The 16,495-nt window shown below is 39.8% G+C and overlaps 1 protein-coding gene across 3 annotated transcripts in view; it reads left to right on the top strand.

The window, feature by feature from the left end:
* The window catches only part of LOC124123865 (coiled-coil domain-containing protein 169-like), a 37,450-nt gene extending 28,770 nt beyond the window's left edge, over window positions 1-8,680 (top strand). For all 3 annotated transcript variants that reach the window (XM_046487051.2, XM_046487053.2, XM_046487052.2), the window contains 4 exons: window positions 5,757-5,870; window positions 6,412-6,551; window positions 6,687-6,832; window positions 7,257-8,680. In XM_046487051.2, the coding sequence (XP_046343007.2) occupies window positions 5,757-5,870; window positions 6,412-6,551; window positions 6,687-6,832; window positions 7,257-7,353 (497 nt within the window). In that variant the 3' untranslated portion in view covers window positions 7,354-8,680. The remainder of the gene's footprint in view (window positions 1-5,756; window positions 5,871-6,411; window positions 6,552-6,686; window positions 6,833-7,256) is intronic.
* Window positions 8,681-16,495: the final 7,815 nt, after the last annotated feature.

Here is a 16,495-nt window from a genome sequence, read left to right as displayed (position 1 = left end):
CTCACACATATATACAGAATGAAGGTAACATGCACATATACAGAATGAAGGTAACATGCACATATACAGAATGAAGGTAACAGACACATATACAGAATGAAGGTAACAGACACATATACAGAATGAAGGTAACAGACACACATACAGAATGAAGGTGACATGCACATATATACAGAATGAAGGTAACATGCACATATATACAGAATGAAGGTAACAGACACATATACAGAATGAAGGTAACATGCACATATACAGAATGAAGGTAACAGACACATATACAGAATGAAGGTAACAGAAACATATACAGAATGAAGGTAACATGCACATATACAGAATGAAGGTAACAGACACATATACAGAATGAAGGTAACAGACACACATACAGAATGAAGGTAACAGACACACATACAGAATGAAGGTAACAGACACATACAGAATGAAGGTAACAGACACATATACAGAATGAAGGTAACATGCACATATACAGAATGAAGGTAACAGACACATACAGAATGAAGGTTACAGACACATATACAGAATGAAGGTAACAGACACATATACAGAATGAAGGTAACATACACATATACAGAATGAAGGTAAGAGACACACATACAGAATGAAGGTAACAGACACATATACAGAATGAAGGTAACAGACACACCTACAGAATGAAAGTAACATGCACATATACAGAATGAAGGTAACAGACACATATACAGAATGAAGGTAACAGACACATATACAGAATGAGGGTAACAGACACATATACAGAATGAAGGTAACAGACACATATACAGAATGAAGGTAAGAGACATATACAGAATGAAGGTAACAGACACATATACAGAATGAAGGTAACAGACACATATACAGAATGAAGGTGACTCACACATATATACAGAATGAAGGTAACATGCACATATACAGAATGAAGGTGACTCACACATATATACAGAATGAAGGTAACAGACACATATACAGAATGAAGGTGACTCACACATATATACAGAATGAAGGTAACATGTACATATACAGAATGAAGGTAACAGACACACATACAGAATGAAGGTAACATGCACATGTATAGAGAATGAAGATAACACACATCCAGAATGTAGGTAACACACAAGTGCTCACACCCATATATACAGAATGAAGGTGACAGACACATATACAGAATGACAGTGACTCACACATATATACAGAATGAAGGTAACATGCACATATACAGAATGAAGGTAACATGCACATATACAGAATGAAGGTAACAGACACATATACAGAATGAAGGTAACAGACACATATACAGAATGAAGGTAACAGACACACATACAGAATGAAGGTAACAGACACACATACAGAATGAAGGTAACAGACACATACAGAATGAAGGTAACAGACACATATACAGAATGAAGGTAACATGCACATATACAGAATGAAGGTAACAGACACATATACAGAATGAAGGTTACAGACACATATACAGAATGAAGGTAACAGACACATATACAGAATGAAGGTAACATACACATATACAGAATGAAGGTAACAGACACACATACAGAATGAAGGTAACAGACACATATACAGAATGAAGGTAACAGACACACATACAGAATGAAAGTAACATGCACATATACAGAATGAAGGTAACAGACACATATACAGAATGAAGGTAACAGACACATATACAGAATGAAGGTAACAGACACACATACAGAATGAAGGTAACAGACACACATACAGAATGAAGGTAAGAGACACATATACAGAATGAAGGTAACAGACACACATACAGAATGAAGGTAACAGACACATATACAGAATGAAGGTAACAGACACACATACAGAATGAAGGTAACAGACACATATACAGAATGAAGGTAACAGACACATATACAGAATGAAGGTAACAGACACATATACAGAATGAAGGTAACAGACACACATACAGAATGAAGGTAAGAGACATATACAGAATGAAGGTAACAGACACATATACAGAATGAAGGTGACTCACACATATATACAGAATGAAGGTAACATGCACATATACAGAATTATGGTGACTCACACATATATACAGAATGAAGGTAACAGACACATATACAGAATGAAGGTGACTCACACATATATACAGAATGAAGGTAACATGTACATATACAGAATGAAGGTAACAGACACACATACAGAATGAAGGTAACATGCACATGTATAGAGAATGAAGGTAACACACATCCAGAATGTAGGTAACACACAAGTGCTCACACCCATATATACAGAATGAAGGTGACACATATATACAGAATGAAGGTATCACACATATGTAGAATAAAGGTAAAGCACACACAAATATATACAGAATGAAGGTAACACACACACACGTATCGAGAATGAAGGTAACATATCATGAATAAAGGTAACACACATATATACAGAAGGAAGGTGACACATATACAGAATGAAGGTAATGCCCACACGTATATACTGAATTAAGGTGACACACTTCCAGAATAAAGGTAAAATGCACACATATACAGGATGAAGGTAACACACACACGTCATATACAGAATGAAGGTAACACATATTCATAATTGAGGTAACACATATACGGAATGAAGGTAACACATTTACAGAATGAAGATAACATATACAGAATGAAGGTAACACACATACAGAATGAAGTTAACATATATACAGAATGAAGTTAACACATATACAGAATGAAGGTAACACACATACAGAATGAAGTTAACACATATACAGAATGAAAGTAACACATATTCATAACTGAGGTAACACATGTACAGAATGAAGATAACCCATATACAGAATGAAGATAACACATATACAGAATGAAGATAACACACATACAGAATGAAGTTAACACATATACGGAATGAAGATAACACATATACAGAATGAGGGTAACACACATACAGAATGAAGTTAACGCACATACGCAGACAGAATGAAGGTAAACAGACCTGATTATCAAGATGGAAAGTAACACACACATATACAGAATGAAGGTAACACACACACATATACATAATGAATGTAACACAAACACATACATATGAAATGAAGGTAACAGACCCAATTATCAAGAATGAAGGAAACACAGATATTCAGATCATCATGATATGGCTGAAATATAGCCGATGTAACATTAAACTTTAACTCACTCACTCAAATATATACAGAGTGAAAGGTAATCCACACATCAAGAATAAAAATAACATGAAAACATATACAGAATGAAGGTAGCACATACACACACATCCAGAATGAAGGTAACATGCACATATATACAGAATGAAGGCAACACACACACACATTCAGAATGAAGGTTACACACACATATATATAGAATGAAGGTTACACACACACACACATCCAGAATGAAGCTTACACACACAAATATACAGAATGAAGGCAACACACACACATCCAGAATGAAGGCAACACACACACACACATCCAGAATGAAGGTTACACACACATATATATAGAATGAAGGTTACACACACATATATACAGAATGAAGGTTACACACACATATATATAGAATGAAGGTTACACACACACACATCCAGAATGAAGGTTACACACACATATATATAGAATGAAGGTTACACACACATATATACAGAATGAAGGTAACACACACACACACATCAAGAATGAAGGTTACACACACATATATATAGAATGAAGGTTACACACACACACATCCAGAATGAAGGTTACACACACATATATATAGAATGAAGGTTACACACACATATATACAGAATGAAGGCAAAACACACACATCCAGAATGAAGGCAACACACACACACATTCAGAATGAAGGTTACACACACATATATATAGAATGAAGGTTACACACACACAAATCCAGAATGAAGGTAACACACAGACACACACATCCAGAATGAAGGTTACACACACAAATATACAGAATGAAGGCAACACACACACATCCAGAATGAAGGCAAAACACACACACACACACATCCAGAATGAAGGTTACACACACATATATACAGAATGAAGGTAACACACACACACACACACACACACACATCCAGAATTAAGGTTACACACACATATATATAGAATGAAGGTTACACACACACACATCCAGAATGAAGGTAACACACACACATCCAGAATGAAGGTTACACACAAATCCAGAATGAAGGTTACACACACATATATACAGAATGAAGGTAACACACACACACACACACACACATCCAGAATTAAGGTTACACACACATATATATAGAATGAAGGTAACACACACACACATCCAGAATGAAGGTTACACACACATATATACAGAATGAAGGTAACACACACACACACATCCAGAATGAAGGCAACACACACACACATCCAGAACGAAGGTTACACACACATATATGTAGGATGAAGGTTACACACACACACATCCAGAATGAAGGTTACACACACACATCCAGAATGAAGGCAACACACAAATCCAGAATGAAGGTTACACACACATATATACAGAATGAAGGCAACACACACACATCCAGAATGAAGGTTACACACACACACATCCAGAATGAAGGTTACACACACATATATACAGAATGAAGGCAACACACACACACATCCAGAATGAAGGCAACACACACACACACATCCAGAATGAAGGTAACACACACACACATCCAGAATGAAGGTTACACACACACACATCCAGAATGAAGGTTACACACACACACATCCAGAATGAAGGTTACACGCACACACACATCCAGAATGAAGGTTACACACACACACACACACATTCAGAATGAAGGTTACACACACATATATACAGAATGAAGGCAACACACACACATCCAGAATGAAGGTTACACACACACACATCCAGAATGAAGGTTACACACAGACATCCAGAATGAAGGTTACACACACATATATATAGAATGAAGGTAACACACACACACATCCAGAATGAAGGTTACACACGCATATATACAGAATGAAGGCAACACACACACACACACATCCAGAATAAAGGTTACACACACATATATACAGAATGAAGGTTATACACACACACATCCAGAATGAAGGTTACACACACATATATTTAGAATGAAGGTAACACACACACATCCAGAATGAAGGCAACATACACACACACATCCAGAATGAAGGTTACACACACACATCCAGAATGAAGGTTACACACACATATATACAGAATGAAGGTTACACACACACACACATCCAGAATGAAGGTTACACACACATATATACAGAATGAAGGCAACACAAATGCACATAATGTTGCTTTCTAGTAAACAGTGGTGATGAGCAGAACAAGAAAAGGAAGTTTGATGTGACTGTGTGTTTCAGACAATGAGAGGAGATGTGACTGTGTGTTTCAGACAATGAGAGGAGATGTGACTGTGTGTTTCAGGCAATGAGAGGAGATGTGACTGTGTGTTTCAGGCAATGAGAGGAGATGTGACTGTGTGTTTCAGACAATGAGAGATGTGACTCTGTGTTTCAGGCAATGAGAGGAGATGTGATTCTGTGTTTCAGGCAATGAGAGGAGATGTGACTGTGTGTTTCAGACAATGAGAGATGTGACTGTGTGTTTCAGGCAATGAGAGGAGATGTGACTGTGTGTTTTAGGCAATGAGAGGAGATGTGATTCTGTGTTTCAGGCAATGAGAGGAGATGTGACTCTGTGTTTCAGGCAACGAGTGGAAGACACGGTTTGAGACCCAGCAGGAGATGAATCAGCAGCTGGAGAGGCAGATACTTATCTTCCAGAACAAGGTGGAGGAGGCACGCAGAAATGTCCGGGAAGGTAAGTCACACATCTGTGAGGGTAGGTCACACATCTGTGAGAGTAAGTCACACATCTGTGAGGGTGGGTCACACATCTGTGAGAATAAGTCACACATCTGTGAAAATAATTCACATCTGTGAGGGTAGGTCACACATCTGTGAGGGTAGGCCACATCTGTGAGGGTAGGTCACACATCTGTGAGGACAGGTCACACATATGTGAGGGTAGGTCACACATCTGTGAGGGTAGGTCACACATCTGTGAAATAATTCACATCTGTGAAAATAATTCACATCTGTGAGGGTAGGTCATACATCTGTAAAAATAATTCACATCTGTGAGGGTAGGTCTCACATAGGTGAGGTACGACAGCATATATCTATGAGTGTAGGTCACACATAGGTGAGGTACGGAAGCATATATCTATGAGTGTAGGTCACACATAGGTGAGGACAAGTCACACATATGTGAGTGTAGGTCACACATCTGCGAGGTCACATATGAAACTACATCCATGAATGTCCTGTCCACAAGTTTAACATTGGAGTATGTATTTCAGCTAACAAGTCCCCACGGGACAATCGCAACTTTGATGACATGGAGGCCAGTCCGCAGATGATCAAGAACCTGGAGAAGGAGAAGCAGAGTCTGTATAACCAGCTACGTGACCTGGAGTGGAGGCTAGACCAGGAGTCCAAGGTGGGTGTGGCACACTTGGACATAAAGCAGAATGAAAGTTGGTAATTAAAAAACACAACAGACCTCTTATTGTGCTAAGCCTGGTGCAGTCAAAGTGTTTCAGGACATTCTGACAAATTCTGGTTCCTGTTGCAGGCCTACCACAAGGCCAATGACGAGCGGAAACAGTATGTGCTGGAGATAAATGCCACCAAGGGCCACTTGGAAGATGTGAGGATGCGGCAGAAGATGGCACTCCTGGATGGCAGTAGCACAGCAAGGACAGCAAGAGATTCAGGAGGGTGAGTACATCGGCAAGAGATTGAAGAACATGTGGTACAAGTCAAAATCATTTTTGTCTCTGATATGTCCAATTTTGAATTGTCCTCCACAGCTGTCCATAAAACTTTTCGAAAGCTTTACTGGGGCCTTGAATGTGCAATTTGAGAAAGAGTCATAAGATTCACTTTGAAATCTTGGTGAAAACACATGTTCAAATGTACCTCTGAATTTGTGAAATGTAGACAGCAAAGCCTGTAGCTGCTGGAGCATTGCTTGCCATATAGGCAAAGCTGACTATTGGGAAGCTGAAATCATCCCTCTTGTTAATGTAGCCTTGTTGATAGTTTTTTGTCACTTTGAATCTGAAACATCCAGGAAAGGGTTTTTGGCTTACATTGACATCAGTTGTTAACAAATGGCATTATATTTACATTTTTTATTCAGGAATATTCCCGATGATCAAAGAGTGCTTGACCCAAGGCGTGGACCAATCAAGAAAACAGCAGGAGTCAAGAACCTCCCGAGTCTAGAGATGGTGTGATAAAGGGAGACAACCATGTCAGTTACTGAACCAATGGAAGCATGAACACATGGCCTGTTACTGGTGTGAAGGTTCTATCTTACACAGACCTGTGTGGTGGAATGAAAGCTATCTGTGATAACTTATTTATTATCTGTAGTCACACTGGCAGACTCAATACATACACTGGATTATAGATGGGTGCAGGGATTGTGCAGACGTATTTCTACTTAGCAGGCACAGATCAGCTGCAGTTTGTCTGTATTCTTAATGGTTCACGATTTTGACAATATAACACTCTGATCCAGTAAGGAAACAACTCTGTGTCCTCCTGCCATGTGTCCTACAACCATGTGTAGAATAGCCTTAGACACAGGGACTTCACATACAGACACGGGGACTTCACATACAGACACAGGGACTTCACATACAGACACGGGGACTTCACATACAGACACAGGGACTTCACATACAGACACGGGGACTTCACATACAGACACAGGGACTTCACATACAGACACAGGGACTTTACATACAGACACAGGGACTTCAGATACAGACACAGGGACTTCACATACAGACACAGGGACTTCACATACAGACACGGGGACTTCAAATATAGACCCACAGGGACTTTACACATGAGAAATATATTCCTGATCTCTTGATTTGTGTGTAAAGCTGGATGGTTTTGAATGAGAAAATTGAATGTTGAAGCCATGCCATACTGTGGTAGTGACGATGTCAACCATGTCTCCAGTAACACGCACTGTTCTGAACTCAAGGATTAGGTGCCCGTCTCCGTGACGACAGAGACAACTGTACAACTACGCAAGCTTCATCAACAAAACAGGGTTCCATCGTAACCAATGCTTATTAATGAGAAAATCTCAAAATAATTTATTATTGAATAAGAATATATATTCTCCCTCCAAAGACACTTATGGTCCTTTCATGACTCAGTAGGTCAATCAATTTTGACTGTTATCTATTCTGATTAAGAGATAGAGTTTAAAAAAATGATAACATTGTACATGTTTGGATACTATATATAGATTTTGAGAATATTGGAAATTTCCTGATAACTTTATATTTATGTCGATACTGGATTCATGAAATACTTGTATAATTACCTTGAATGCTCCCAGTTTGTTTTACGATGGAATTCATATCAATCATGCTGTTATGTATCCGACAATGTTATTATAATATACAGAGATTCATTGTAATAATTATAAGCTATATTATACATGTCGATGCACCTTGACCTCCAGTCAAGATAAATAGATGGGACTGTTGTAGCAGAAAACAACACCATAACACATCACTGTAGTCACACTCATAGACAGAGCAGAAGAAATCAAACAAGCTAGAACTTGTCAACTTCCTTCTTACCCAGGACACATAGATGAGTACAGTCACCCGTGAAGATCCTGGTTAGAATAGGTCTTCTGCAACCCATGCTTGTCATACGAGGCGACTAACGGGATCAGGTGGTCAGGCTTGCTGACTTGGTTGATGCATGTCATTGTATCCCAATTGCATAAATTGTTGCTCATGATGGCAATCACTGTATTGTCTGGTCCATACTTTATTATTTACTCGGCGTGTTACGATAAATCGAAATATCGATATATTGCTATTGGTAAGCACTTAAAATCAATAAATCAGTTTCCGATCAATAGTATCGATTTCAATCAGGAATATCAATAGTTTCGATTGTATTTAAAATACATGCAATGCTGTTCAAATTTGTTTTTCTTTTGATCATGAGTGGTAGTAATTTACACATGGTAATGTGGAAGCTTCTTTTTCTTAAATTATTAGGGTAAAGGAAAAACAAATCGGTCATATCTCAAACTTTACTTTTTATTTGTTGTTATGGTTATCACATTCAAAGGAAACTTCAGTTCCAAGGTTTAGTTCAACTCTTAAATCCATCTAAAATGATACACTGAAAACTATCGATATATATCGCAATAGTTGCTTGCAATATCAATAGTTATCACAATGGTTTCTTTCAATAGCAATAGTTATCGCAATAGTGATTTCCAGACCAATGGTCACCCCTATTATTTACAGACCGCCGCATATAGTGGAATATTGCTGAGTTCAGTGTTAAACAACAAGCAGGATTAGTTAAGTCAACTCTCGTTCTTACCAAGGACACAACCGTGTAGCTCATTACTGTTACATATGCTTGTGTAGGGCACAGCTGTGTGTTGAAGACGATTCCCATTTCCCCACGAAGCCCATTTCTGGTGTCACCTGCCTCAATATTGATGGAATATTGCTAAAAGAGGCGTAAAACCATACTCACTCACTTATTACTGTTACATATGCTTGTACAGGGTACAACAGTGCAGATGACTACTGATATATATGGGGGCACGGGTGGCCCAGTCGTCTAAGTCGCCACGATTCGCTGTGCAGAGTTGCGTCCCTTGGACACGTCAGAAACCTATGATTGTGGGTTCGAATCCTGGTTCACCCTGATTATGTTTCTAGGTTTGTCAGCACAATACCTGTGCTTGTGGGTTTCACCAAAGTGGTAAACATCTGAGACCTGCATCACTTCAGGCTTTTCTCCCACATTAAACTGACACGCCGTGATATAACTTGAATACTGTTAAACCCAACTCACTCACTCACTGTTATATATGCCTGCACAGGGCACCACTGTGTAGTTGACTACTGTTATATATGCTTGTACAGGGCACTATTACGTAGCTCATCACTGTTACAATTGCTTGTACTGTTGAATGTAGCTCTCTGCACAGTATTATATCAAAGACCATGTTATTCTATTATTCTACCATTGATAGAACATGTTATATTTGACTTTAAATGAATTCATAAAACAGACTTTAATCATTGACTGTAATAATATCTTTTTACTTTAGTCTTATTTTTAAAATAAAACTTCATCCTCGTCTGTGTGAAATTTGTTTGTAGTTCATATTGGGAATGCTATGACACACTACACGAACACGGAATAGAAAGACGGCCACATCTCACTGGACAGTGCTTTATATAACATACTAGGGACACCGAATAGAAAGACAGGAACATCTCACTCTACAGTGCTGTATATAACATACTATGTACACTGAATAGAAAGACGGGAACATCTCACTGGACAGTGCTTTATATTACATTCTAGGACGCGGAATAGAAAGACGGAAACATCTCACTGGACAGTGCTTTATATAACATACTAGGGACACTGAATAGAAAGACGGGAACATTTCAATCTACAGTGCTTTATATTACATACTAGGGACACGGAATAGAAAGACGGGAACATCTCACTCTACAGTGCTTTATATAACATTCTAGGGACGCGGAATAGAAAGACGGAAACATCTCACTGGACAGTGCTTTATATAACATACTATGGACACGGAATAGAAAGACGGGAACATCTCACTCTACAGTGCTTTATATAACATTCTAGGGACGCGGAATAGAAAGACGGAAACATCTCACTGGACAGTGCTTTATATTACATACTATGGACACTGAATAGAAAGACGGGAACATCTCACTGGACAGTGCTTTATATAACATACTAGGAACGCGGAATAGAAAGATGGGAACATCTCACTCTACAGTGCTTTATATTACATACTATGGACACGGAATAGAAAGACAGGAACATCTCACTGGACAGTGCTTTATATAACATACTAGGAACGCGGAATAGAAAGACAAGAACATCTCACTCTACAGTGCTGTATATAAACATACTATGTACACTGAATAGAAAGACGGGAACATCACACTGGACAGTGCTTTATATTACATTCTAGGGACGCGGAATAGAAAGACGGGAACATCTCACTGGACAGTGCTTTATATTACATACTAATTAACGGAATAGAAAAACAGGAACATCTCACTGGACAGTGCTTTATATAACATACTAGGAACACGGAATAGAAAGACGGGAACATCTCACTGGACAGTGCTTTATATAACATACTATGAACGCGGAATAGAAAGACGGGAACATCTCACTGGACAGTGCTTTATATTACATACTAGGAACACGGAATAGAAAGACGGGAACATCTCACTGGACAGTGCTTTATATTACATACTAGGAACACTGAATAGAAAGACGAGAACATCTCACTGGACAGTGCTTTATATAACATACTAGGAACACGGAAGAGAAAGACAGGAACATCTCACTTTACAGTGCTGTATATAAACATACTATGTACACTGAATAGAAAGACGGGAACATCTCACTGGACAGTGCTTTATATTACATACTAATTAACGGAATAGAAAGACGGGAACATCTCACTGGACAGTGCTTTACATAACATTCTAGGAACACGGAATAGAAAGACGGGAACATCTCACTGGACAGTGCTTTATATTACATACTAGGAACACGGAATAGAAAGACGGGAACATCTCACTGGACAGTGCTTTATATTACATACTAGGAACACGGAATAGAAAGACGGGAACATCTCACTGGACAGTGCTTTATATAACATACTAGGAACGCGGAATAGAAAGACGGGAACATCTCACTGGACAGTGCTTTATATTACATACTAGGAACACGGAATAGAAAGACGGGAACATCTCACTGGACAGTGCTTTATATTACATACTAGGGACACTGAATAGAAAGACGGGAACATCTCACTGGACAGTGCTTTATAGATCATACTAGGGACGCGGAATAGAAGGACGGGAACATCTCACTGGACAGTGCTTTATATTACATACTAGGGAAACGGAATAGAAGGACGAGAACATCTCACTCTACAGTGCTTTATATTACATACTAGGAACTCGGAATAGAAAGACGGGAACATCTCACTGGACAGTGCTTTATAAAACATACTTGGAACGCGACAGGTGAGGTGAAATGTGGTTCAACTTGTATAATGATGTACATGTATATGTACGTGTGTGGGGGTGGGTGGGTGCACGTGTATAAGTACGTGTGTGTGGATGGGTGCACGTGTATATGTACGTGTGGGTGGGTGGGTGGGTGAACGTGTACGTGTGTGTGGGTGGGTGCACGTGTATATGTACGTGTGTGTGGCTGGGTGCACGTGTACGTGTGTGTGGCTGGGTGCACGTGTATGTGTGTGGGGCTGGGTGTACTAGTGAGAAACCTGTGGAGATCCATGGTAGAATAGGTCTTCAACAACCATTGCTTGCCGTAAAAGGCGACTTTGCTTGTTGAAATAGGCGACTATGGGGATCGGTCGGTCAGGCTCGCTGACTTGGTTGATGCATGTCATCGTATTCCAATTCGGGATTGATGCTCATAATGTCAATCACTGAATTGTCTGGTCCAGATTCGATTATTTACAGACCGCCGTCATATAGCTGGAATATTGCTGAGTGCGGCGTTAAACAAGTAATTAAACAAACAAACAAACAAAACTAGTGCGGACTAATGCTGGTACTATAGTGCACACCCACTGAGATGAATACCCGATTCAGACATAGTACACTGACTATAGTGTTTAAGACTAATAATGCTGAGAGCCAGGCAGGGTAACAACAAGTTCCATCTTTGAACGTCTTTTGGTATGACGCGGCCGGGGATCGAACCCCGATCTTCCACTCTCCGGGTTGACGCTCTACCACTAGACCACGAAGGTGGCCCCCCTCTAGAACAGTGCTCTATGTAACACTATGAACACATGCAATAAAAGACCGGAACAGGTCATAATCGTATCCCGGTAGATTCGTAAGATGCGACTAACGGGATCGGGTGGTCAGGCTCGCTGACTTGGTTGATGCATGTCATCGTATCCCAATTGCGTGGATCGATGCTCATGATATCAACCACTGGATTGTCTGGTCCAGACTCGATTATTTACAGACCGCCGTCATATAACTGGAATATTGCTGAGTGCGGTGTTAAACAACAAACCAAAACCAAAACGTATCTCGGTAGTTTCGCTACCTGTAGTTCAAGTCTTTGAAAGGCATTTAGAAGTGATACACATAAGGAAGAAAATATATGGATGTCAACTTCTTTATTATGAGGAACACAACGTTTCGGAGTATGTGCTTACTCCTTCATCAGATTAATGAATGATATGAGGCAGAGAGCATATATATGTACACGTAAGAACAAGAAAAATAATAAGATAACAAAAGGTGGAAACTTGACAAAGGAAGCCAACAGATAATTGGCGCTGATAGGCGATTAGCAATAGACAATGGAAGCCAACACTAATTGGCTAAAGTAAGTAAGTAAGTGAGAGGGAGTGGGAGAGGGGGTGGGGAAGTGTGGGTGGGTTGTTAGTGTCGGCAAAATAGGATATTTCTTTTCTACACTTTATTTTAGCAAGGTGCTGAAATGGTGTGTATATACTTCATAACAAGTGTCAGTTTTGTTTATCATTTTCGGATAATCTCTTCCAATGAAAACGAGCACAAGTGGCGATAATTGGTCCTCGGGGATAACGTTTAAGCAATTATAGTAATAAAATACATCATAGCAGTTCTAAAAACTGCCAGGATAGTCCCAGGCCGTTGTTGTTGATCATTCATATTTAATATTGTGATCGACAACGGAAATTAATTTCCTTTTATAGGACTATCATATTTAGCAAACACTAGCTCACCACCCCCATTTTAGGTACCCCTGTAACATTTTATGTAACTTTTTATGATGGCCCCACCAAATAGATGTTACAATTGTTCATAAACCCCACCCTAATAATAAATTAGCAGTCCCTAAATGATGTTTAAAGTTAAAATTAAAAATAAATGAATAAATAGAACATATAAGGGGATACGAAACCGACGAAAGGATACGAACGAACTACAGGAAGCGAAACTGCCGAGATACGAATATACCGGGATGCACAATGACCTGTTACCAACCACGACACCCAAGCTCCTCACAGCGATATCCAGTTTCTGGAGCTCCCTATACTGTATATACCGAGAGTGTAACGAAGGTGTAACGCGCTGGGAAGGAGCTTGCGCGACACCGGCCCAGTCAAGCTCCTCACACTGACAGCCCGTTCGCGGGGCTCTCAATACTATAGAGTTAGTTCGGACTTGACTGCCGTCGTGTTCGGGCGTCTTTTGCTTCCCAGCAGCTTATCCAGTGTTATAAAACACACTTGATCTTTTATGGTAGTTCCTTTTTGGTTGTTTTATATTTGATTTCCCTTGTGTTGGAGTGCATTCAAACTTTTATTTTTTTTTTGGTGTTTGCTGATTGTTCAAGTCAGTTGTTTGGGGTTGTTCCCGGCAATGGATGGCAACAGAATGGAATATGAGGACGGATTCAAAGTGGTGGCTTCAGGAAGGAAGCGAATCGGTCGTATTCCAGATGAAAAAAAGCCTGTGTTGCCAAGCAACCAAATACTGCCCCTCCTACTGCGTGGCCTGATCTTACTTTTGTATTTAATGAGCCAGTGCGGGTCAAATCAACCATTGTTATCTTTAAAGCCGAAGAAGATGAATCTGATGATGGTTCAACGATCCTCTGTCAACTGATGACCCAGCGCGCATTGGCTAGAGCATTAGCTAAGGTCACTACGGAAATAGTCAGTGTTAAGCGGATGGCCAGGGGAGGTGTTAGTGACACAGTAAAAACTGTTGAGGCTGCTTAAACACTAAAACAAGTCACAGAACTTGATGAGCATTTTGTCAACACTCATAAACCTGAATCATTAATGAGAACCCGTGGAGTTATCTCTGGCCTTGATCTGGATATTGAGATGAGTGAAATTGAGGACGAGTTAAAACCTGCGTTTCCTCTAATTAATGTGCTCTGCTGTGCTTCTGACTCGTGGACCTGATAAAGTTCCCACCAAATCTGTTCTTCTTACATTTACTGGTCAGTCTTTATCAGATCATGTTGTCATTATCTTTCAGAGGTTTCCAATCCGGATGTATGTTTCTCCTGCTCTGCGATGCTTCAAGTGTCAGTCCTTTGGGCATGTCTCTGCCAGGTGTGCGCTAAATGGGGGGGGGGGGGGGGGGGGGGGGGGGGGGGGGGGGGAGCACAACTATGAAGAGTGCAATGAAAGTTCACTTAAATGTAAGAATTGTGTTGGTGCTCACTCTGCGGCATACAAAGGTTGTATTAAATACCAGGAAGCTGTCCTGATTCAGAAAGTCCGAGTTGAGGGACTTATTCTCAGGCGGTTCGAAAGGTGCGTGGAGATTTAGATATTGTTCATGATCAGGTTCGAGAAGTCAATTAACCACCTCCTAGAGGTAAACCACTGTCTCAGGTTGTTCTGATTTGTATCTCCTCCAGTCATGGTGACTGCTAGTACTCAGACTGAAACTCTGGAAGTTGAATGTCAGACTGATCCTGTTATTGCCTGAATCTTCTTGTAAACCTCTATTCAACAATGTCTCTCCTGTTGATTTTCTCAACTTTGTTATTTGTATAGTTGCCAATCTTGGCACTTCTCGTGCATTCAAGTCTGATGGTCTCCAGAAGACAGCATCAGCTCCCCAGTCCCTCTTGGGGTTAAAATTGTCCCCTGATGATCTGACGAGCATGGTAAGGGTCAACAATGGAAGTCTTAATCCATCTTTCTTATGGCTGTCTTGATGCTAGAACAATAAATGCTAATGGTCAAGGATTTAAAGTTTTTATTAACAGTCTTGACCCAATGCCAGATGTTATGTCTTCAGGAGACGTTCTTGCATCCTAAACAGCAATTCCGTTGGGAAGGTTATGTTTGCATACGTAAAGATCGCCAGTTTGGGTTTAGCGGTGGTAGTGCTAAACTCACTCACTGTCATTTAGTAAATAACGTTCCACTATCCCACTTAGAAGGGAATGAAGTCAATACTCATTTGAAGGATAAAAGATCGGTCTCCATTTTTAATGTGTATAATAATGCTCTTGCTACCGAAGATGGCTATATTTCTCTATTGAATACGTCAGACAATCTTAAAGTAGCGTGTAGTGATTTTAAAGCGTGTGGCAGTTTTACTACTCTATGAACTATCTAGGTAATTAGCAAACCTTTATTATGGGCAAGGTGTTAATGGGCCTAGTTGCCCGAACACCTATAAAACTTTAAATAATCAACCAATCAATCTCTATACTATATTTATCGATAGCGTAACAAAGGTGTCACGCGCTGGGGAGGAGTTTGATCGAGCTACAATCCAAGGGAGATAACTTCCCAGC

This window comes from Haliotis rufescens, unplaced genomic scaffold, assembly GCF_023055435.1.
Source record: "Haliotis rufescens isolate VD_foot unplaced genomic scaffold, xgHalRufe1.0.p SCAF_118, whole genome shotgun sequence".
Taxonomy (NCBI): Eukaryota; Metazoa; Mollusca; class Gastropoda; order Lepetellida; family Haliotidae; genus Haliotis; species Haliotis rufescens.
The sequence above is the reverse complement of the archived record's forward strand: the minus strand, read 5'-3'. Positions and strand labels throughout refer to the sequence as shown.